This window comes from Arachis hypogaea, chromosome 9, assembly GCF_003086295.3.
Source record: "Arachis hypogaea cultivar Tifrunner chromosome 9, arahy.Tifrunner.gnm2.J5K5, whole genome shotgun sequence".
In the NCBI taxonomy this organism is placed as follows: Eukaryota; Viridiplantae; Streptophyta; class Magnoliopsida; order Fabales; family Fabaceae; genus Arachis; species Arachis hypogaea.
The window spans coordinates 59,937,284-59,945,467 of NC_092044.1; the positions used below are offsets into that span (position 1 = coordinate 59,937,284).

General features: G+C 40.1%; 2 protein-coding genes across 2 annotated transcripts; both read right to left on the reverse strand.

Annotated features, from left to right (window-relative positions):
* Positions 1-5,065: 5,065 nt before the first annotated feature.
* LOC140175124 (uncharacterized) lies at positions 5,066-5,742 on the reverse strand. The gene is made up of 2 exons (XM_072202051.1): positions 5,631-5,742; positions 5,066-5,406 (listed from the first exon to the last, which is right to left on the reverse strand). The coding sequence occupies exons 1-2, from the start codon at positions 5,740-5,742 to the stop codon at positions 5,066-5,068; spliced, it is 453 nt and encodes a 150-aa protein (XP_072058152.1).
* A 1,075-nt stretch (positions 5,743-6,817) lies between these two features.
* Positions 6,818-7,540, reverse strand: LOC112709165 (uncharacterized). Its single transcript, XM_025761060.1, has one exon. The coding sequence runs from the start codon at positions 7,538-7,540 to the stop codon at positions 6,818-6,820; it is 723 nt and encodes a 240-aa protein (XP_025616845.1).
* Positions 7,541-8,184: the final 644 nt, after the last annotated feature.

Genomic DNA, 8,184 nt, shown 5'->3' on the forward strand with positions numbered 1-8,184 from the left:
TGAGTGTCGTCGTTCTAGGATTGCCTCTGGCATTCCCAGAACCTTATATATTATGTGCGTGGAACCTTTACCATGCTGAGAACTGCCGGTTCTCATCCCATACTGTGTTGTTGTTTTTAGATGCAGGTCGAGCGGCACCTCGGTAGGTGTCTGAAGTTTTTGCGGCAAAGTGGTTCACTTTGGGGTCTCCTTTTGTTACTTTGATGTATATATGTATAGTTTCTCCTCTTGGACGCAAGAATACTTTTTTTATGTACCTCTTAGAGGTTTTATGGAGAACTAGGGTTTTGAACATGTTCTTTTGGGTTATTATTATGTATATATATGTACGTATATGTTCTCCGGCCAACCTTGGCTTCGCAGTCTGAGTTAGGAGCTTGTTATTTTGTACTATTGGCCCTCTACTCGTGTCATCTGTATATATATGTTATTGAACTTTGTTTCTTCTCATACAAGTAACCACATTTTCTGAGGGTTGGGATTTTTGATTTTGCGATTTTGTTTTACCTATTTTTCAAGGCTCCTAGTATATTATCTCTTTTTTATTATTATTATTATATATATTATACTTTTAGAGGTCGTAATACCTTGCCACCTAAGTTTATGACTTAAGCATAAGACTCTATGTGGTAGGGTGTTACATTATGGTATCAGAGCAGTTCGTTCCTATAGAGCCTGAGGGACAGACTGACTATGCTTCTGTGTGTTCTCTATATATGTGTCTATGTGCCATTAGGATATCTAACTGATATATGTGGCATAAACGTTCATGAGCATGCATTTGGGACTTAAGGCACTAGACTTGCGATATTAAGGCTGTTCAACTTGATATCACTTATTTGGTGTGTATAGGGACCAGATGTTGACTCACGGTCGCGGTCGTGGACGAGGTAGAGGCAGAATAGGAAATGCTATGCCTGAAGCGACAGGGAATAATCCCAACCCTGTAGAGTTTATAGCTGCCATAGGAAACATTGCTGCGGCTATGCAGGTGATAGCTGAAGCTCTGGGAATCCAAATGACCAATGGGAATAATGGCAATAACGACGGTAAGGGCTCTATGATGATTTCCTCTTTTCTGAAGGTTCACCCCCCGATCTTCAGAGGAACTTCAAACCCCACTGAAGTGGATAATTGGATTCAAGCTATGGAGCGGGCACTGCAAGGTCAGCACATTTCCCAAGAGCAGTGGGTTGAATTTGGAACTTATCAGCTGCAAGGCGAGGCTCAATACTGGTGGCAGGGAACATGGCGAATCCTGTAGCTAGATGGTGTTGTGATTTCCTGGGAAGTATTCCGAACCGATTTCTACAAAAAGTATTTTCTAACATCTGTCAAGAATGCCAAGGAACTTTTCAAAGAATTGTGTCACTTTTCCCAAATCTATCAAGGTGCACCTGAAAACTTTGTTGAGTGGAAATTCATTAAGTATAAGGGTGGCCTTTAGAGTGATATTCTAAGCTTTGTTGTACCTATGGAGATCAGGGTATTTTTTAAGCTTGTGAACAAGAGCCAAATAGCTGAAGAATGTGTGAGGAACGCAGCTGTGGTAAAAAATGATAACCGGGAGTCCCACTGAAGAGATCACCATCAAAACTTGGCACCAAGGAGTCAAGAATTCAAGAGGACTGAGAACTACCGACCCAATAGGAAGCATAAAAATAGGCAAGGTTTGTGTTACCGGTGCGAATCACCCAAGCATCTAGTTAAGGACTGTCCTAGTCCACATGGTGGAAACTCGTGATGTAGACCGATCATAATCCCCAGGTTAAGGTAATTGCAATGATTGAATTTAAGGAGAAATGTATCATTTTAGGATACCATGATTACTCATAGCCTAAGATAGGGAAGAAAGACCTAGCAGTGAAATGTCAAACCTAGTATAGGACCTTGAACCAAACTAAATTGTTCTGAGTAGGGTATTGCCATTAAAGCTTGTAGAGTTTAGTGAAGTTTCTAGTTAGCATTGGACGAATGATCAATACTTCTAGTGATAAGAGAATCAGAGGCATAGGGCGATAGTTTGTCCACGTACGAGAGCCCAAGGTAATAGTGGGTCACGAGAAGGAAGAAGTAAACTGAAACTGATACCTGAAATTTTATTTGAATATAGGAAGTGAGATATCACACTTATCCATACGTAAAATAAACTAGAATTGTAGGTCTCAAACTTAATAACCCAAAACTGTGAGCAAGAGGCATGACACGGATTTAGCTTTTAGCTACAAATTTACTCAGGTGGCGAGAAAGAGTAAGTATCAATAAGAGTTTGAGACGAGGACCAAATCATTCATGGTTACCTTGAGTACCATAACACCGTTAAAATCGGTAGAGCTTGGAGAGTCAGATGAGATGGGTGATAGAAACAAAGTCCGTTCAATTAAGCGCTCCCCATATGAAATATTGGTGATGTCAAAGGAAGAGGAAGATAACAACAAAAACATTTTCTATAATCAACTTACTAGAGTCCAAACTAAAAGCCAATTACAATATCACCTTTGTCAAATCGTCCGTGTACCATGGTTACATCACAAGTCAGCAACGCAAACATTTCCATACTGATTATTACTCAAGCTTATTGCAATACTATAGTTGGTTATTTGGTAGCTCTCCCGATTCTACTTCTTAGTTCATAGTTTTGTTTAAATTTGGAAGCCCTTTTAACAATTGGAGTTGATGATTCTTTTAAATTACTCAAGCCCTCTATGATTTACTACAAATTTTAACTTAAATACAACTGTGTGCTTGCTCTCGAAATTCAACTCTTATAATGCTATCAAACAAACCAGAACCGATCTTATCCCGAGCCTATTCGCCAATTCTGATCCTTATCAGCTCTCGTCATTTAAACATACAAAACAAATATAAGTAACCTGCAAAAATTTAATCATATTACACCAGATGTCCTTTTTCATCCCTTGTAAACGGTGTTTAGACTGCGTGAACATCTTTTAGTTTGATGTCTTTTTGAAAATTTTCTCGAGCTTGGTAAACATCTAGTATTGTTTCTAAATATAGCCATCAAGGCAATGCCTCATTAAGAGCAAAACTTTTAAAATAAGGAAGATGGAATGTGTAGTATACCACAACAAGAAGAGATCTGGAACTTTAATTTTTGTCTACCGTATTGTCTGTGGTTCAATCGACACGTTAAGACGCACTGATTAATTAGATTCCCCAATATAACAAGCTTTTGAACTTTGAGAGGAGAAAGCAACCTTTGTGTCGAGATTTATCACATCTGAACCTAATGATACACTAACCAAGGACATAGGATGTGGTGGGATGCAACCTTATGGTGTCATGACGAAGCCCCAGTAGAAAAATTTTTAGCAGTAATCAAAGGATTTAATACCATTAGGTAATTATTAATTGAATAACGACAAGCCATCCACCTTTCAACTACTGGAGGAAAAATGACCAGGCTATACATTAAGGTGGCGCAGTACGTTAGTCACTCCAGTATCAACCCAACCCCGAAAGATTTGACAACCTAGGTTCTAAGTTGAAAACTGAAACAATAGAAAAAGGGTTAGTGAAATTCAAACTAAGATTCTAACTACATGATCTCAACCAAATGATTTAATTGGAAGTGAAGACCTAGAAAGTTAGAAAAAGGAAGTTGCACTCTCTTAGAAATTATCTCGACAAGATTAGAAGTGGTAAGCAGCTTAGACCAAGTGATTAAGACCGAGGACTATTGAATTCGATATATATATATATATATATATATATATATATATATATATATATAGTTTCTCCTCTTGGATATAAGAATACTTTTTTTAGTACCTCTTAGAGGTTTTATGGAGAACTAGGGTTTTGAACATATTCTTTTCGGTTATTATTATGTATATATATGTACATATATGTTCTCCGGCCAACCTTGGCTTCCCAGGCTGAGTTAGGAGCATGTTATTTTGTATTGTTAGACCTCTACTCGTGTCATATGTATATATATATGTTATTGAACTTTAGTTTTCTTCTCACGCAAGTAACTACGTTTTTTGAAGGTTGCGCTTTTTGATTTTGCGATTTTGCTTTACCTATCTTTCAAGGCTCCTAGTATATTATCTCTTTTTCATTATTATTATTATATATATTTTACTTTTTGAGGTCGTAATACCTTGCCACCTCAGCTTTATGACTTAGGCATAAGACTCTATGAGGTAGGGTGTTACAACGTGTGCGCGTCAGCCACACTCACGCAAGGGAAGCCTGAAAACACAGTGACGTGTACGCATTAACGAGCCCCACGCGTGGGTTGGGTTGTGCTCCTAGCACCCCACCTGCACAGTTCCAGTGCAACTCTCTGGTTTTTGTAACAGAGTTTGCATTAGTGGCATGTGACGCGTGCGCGTCGCTCATGCACACGCTTGGAAAGGTAAAATTGCTAGTGACGCATACACATCAGCGAGGCGTACGCGTAGGGTGGTTTGTGTGCCCAGGCCACCTGGACAGTTTCAGGGTAACTCTCTGGTTTTTGTACCAGAGAGAGACAGCATCAACTATGATGCATGCGCGTCGGGGATGCTTACGCATGATCCCTTTTTTTTTGGAAATATCAGAACAAAGGTAAACATGCATATTTGAAAGTTGGCACAAACACCCAATGAATCAAAGATAAGTAAATAAATAAAATAGAACTATAAAAAAAAGAAGATCATACCATGGTGGGTTGCCTCCTACCTAGCACTTTTTTTAACGTCCTTAAGTTGGATGGTCTATAAGCCTTGTTATGATCTTGAACAAAGAAGATCTCGAGCTCCTTGTTGTTCTTCACTTTTGCACCATGATAAAGCTTTAAACTGTTGCCATTGACCTTGAAGAAGGTAGGGCTTGAGGGGTGACTTAAGTGGACAACTCCATACAGTTCAACCTTCTCCACCACGTAAGGTCTATCCCATCTTGACCTCAGTTTTCCTACCATTAATCTCAACCTTAAGTTATAGAGAAGGACTTGATCCCCAGCTCTACACTCTCTGCTCTTGATGTTCTGATCTTGTACCACCTTCACCTTTTCTTTGTAGAGCCTTGAGTTTTCATAAGCTTCTGGCCGAATGCACTACAATTCTTCTAGTTGCAGTTTCCTTTCGACTCTAGCTCCTCCCAATCCTGAGTTACATTCCTTCACAGTCCAATAAGCCTTGAGTTCCACCTCTACCGGAATTTGACAAGCATTTCTGTAGACTAGGCGGAACGGGCTCATGCCAATCTGTGTCTTGTAAGCTGTCCGATAAGCCCAAAGCGCATCTCCAAGCCTAGAGCTCCAATCCCTTCTATGAGTTTTAACAATCTTCTCGACTACGCGCTTGATCTCTCTATTAAACACCTCAGCCTGGCCATTTGTTTGGGGATGGTAAGCTGTCGCCACCTTGTGAATGATGCCATGTTTCTTCATCAAACCTGTCATTCTTTTGTTACAAAAATGAGAGCCTTGATCACTCATGACTGCTCATGGTGATCCAAAGTGGCAAATAATATTAAACTTGGTTTTGACTCTTTCTTAGCTAGCAAGTATTTTAAAGCCGCATGGTCTGAATATACTACCACTTTGGTTCCAAGTATATAGGCCCGAAATTTATCCAAGGTAAAAACAATAGCTAAGAGTTCCTTTTCAATGGTAGTACAGTTAGAATGGGCACCATCTAAACTCTTAGAAGCATAAGCTATGATATAGGGATCCTTACCTTCGCGCTGAGCCAGTGCCGCTCCTACCGCATAGTTAGATGTGTCGCACATTATCTCGAACGGCCGACTCTAGTCAGGCCCTATAACAATAGGAACTTAGGTTAAGGCGATCTTCAGCTTGTCAAATGCTTCCATGCACTCTTCATTCAAGTTAAACTCTACGTCTTTCTGCAGCAAACGGGAAAGAGGTAGTGCAACCTTACTAAAATCCTTGATGAAATGCCGGTAGAAACCTGCATGACCAAGAAAAGAACGAACTTCCCTCACAGAGGAGGGGTAAGGTAAACCAGAAATAACATCAACCTTTGCAGGATCAACAGATATACCAGTATTAGAGACAACATGACCTAGAACAATACCTTGCTTTACCATAAATTGACATTTTTCAAAATTAAGCATAAGGTTTGAACTAGCAAATCTCTCTAATACTCTAGCATGATTATCCAAGCAAAGGTCAAAGGAATCACCATAAACACTAAAATCATCCATAAATACTTCGATAAAGTTCTCAATAAGATCCGAAAAGATGCTCATCATGCACCTTTGGAACATAGCCGGTGTATTACATAAACCAAAAGGCATTCTTGTGTATGCATATGTTCCAAAGGGGCATGTGAAAGTAGTTTTCTCTTAGTTTTTTGGAGCGATTTTGATCTAAAAATAACCAGTATAGCCATCTAAAAAGCAATAATGTGATTTAACTAACAGGCTATCAAGCATTTGATCGATGAAAGGTAGTGGATAGTGATCCTTATGATTGGCCAAGTTCAAGTGCCTGTAGTCGATGCAAACTCTCTATGAATTCTGCACCCTTATGGCCATGAGCTCCCCATTCTCATACTTGACTATGGTGACGTCAAACTTCTTCGAAACCACTTGTACTAGGTTAACCCATTCACTATCCGAGATTGGATAGATAATGTCAGCCTCAAGCAGTCGGGTCACTTCTTTCTTCACAACTTCTAGAATTGTGGGGTTCTACCACCTTTGAGGCTGACGGATAGGCTTGGCTTTCACCTAGGAAAATGTGATGCTCACAAACTTGAGGGCTTATATCTACTATGTCTGCCAAACTCCACCCAAGATCTTTCATGTTTCTTTTCAGTATATTAAGTAATCGCTCCTCTTATTGGGATGTAAGCTCTTTTGCAATGAACACCAGGAGCTTTTGATCATCTTCAAGATAAGGATACTTGAGATGAGGTGAAAGGGGCTTTAATTCCATGTTTAGCTCATGGCTTGGCACTTGATTATCCGGTAGCACCAGAGGTAGCAAGGTGTCTTTATCATATTCAGGGGGTTTCCCCACACTTGCACCTTGAACTATGTTCTTCTCATCAACTATACCATGGTGGACTTCGGCCATAATTTCATCAATAATATCACACTGGAAGATAGAATGGTCTTCCGGTGGATGCTTCATAGCATCATCAAAGTTGAAACTCACTGCTCTTCCATCTATTTCAAAGGAATAGGTACCCGAGAAGGCATCCAATTTAAACCAAGAGGTCTTCAAGAACGGCCTCCTAAGCAAGATATACGATGGTCTTCCTGAGTCATTAGGGGGCATCTCAAGAATGTAGAAATCAATAGGGAAAATCAACCCCTTAATGCTCACCAAGACGTCTTCCGCAATGCCAACCACAAAAATTATGCTTTTATCTGCCAAAATAAAATGGGCTGCTGATCTTTTCAATGGCAAAAGTTTCAATGCATCATACACAGATAACGGCATAATGCTGACACAAGCACCTAGGTCACACATGTAATAAAAAAATTGTACACCACCTATAGTGCAAGTAACCATACAACGACCGGGATCACCACATTTTTCCGGTATAGCACCCATCAAAGCAGAAATCGAGCTACCTAAAGGAATAGTTTCTAAATCATGAATTTTCTCCTTATTCGTGCACAAATCCTTTAGAAATAGTTACCTCAACCTTTTTGAGGATATCCACCATCTTGGAATCTAGCTCCACTTGCTTTTTAGTCCTCCTAGCTAGGTGTGGAAAATGGATTGGAATAGCCTCTTTCACAACATTTTCTTCCTTAGATACTCCATCTCGTGGTTGAGAAAGTTCTTCATCAACTGCCTCTTGTACCTCATCCTCGTCTTCAACATCTTCTACCTCAACAACATCTTCATCTTGAGGGGCTTTTCTTGAGCTTGGCTCCTCGGGACTCCTCTCTTGCAATGTAGTGCCGGACCTCAAAGTGATGGCATTGATTACACCCTTGGGGTTAGGTTAGGGTTGAGAGGGAAGTGCACTAGAGCTTGAGGGTTGAGTATTGGAGGTAGAGGGTGGTTCCATACGGGATATAAGAGCTTGGAGAGTGGAGGTGCGACCAGTGATGCTAGAGGCAACTGTAGCTTGAAGCTCTTTTTGTCCTTGAAGAATAGAACGAAGACAAAGTGTTTCATCTTGGTTGGAGGAAGAAGGAGGTTAGGTAATTTGGGGGGCTTGTGGTTGGGTGAGTTGAGGTATTTGA

Excerpts from the sequence above, each read along its gene's own strand:
- LOC112709165 (XM_025761060.1), bottom strand. The coding sequence starts at position 7,540 with ATGGGTGCTATACCGGAAAAATGTGGTGATCCCGGTCGTTGTATGGTT.
- LOC140175124 (XM_072202051.1), bottom strand. The coding sequence starts at position 5,742 with ATGTGCGACACATCTAACTATGCGGTAGGAGCGGCACTGGCTCAGCGC. Across the intron at positions 5,407-5,630 it reads AGATGGTGCCCATTCTAACT|GTTTGATGAAGAAACATGGC; the intron begins GTACTACCATTG and ends AAAGAATGACAG.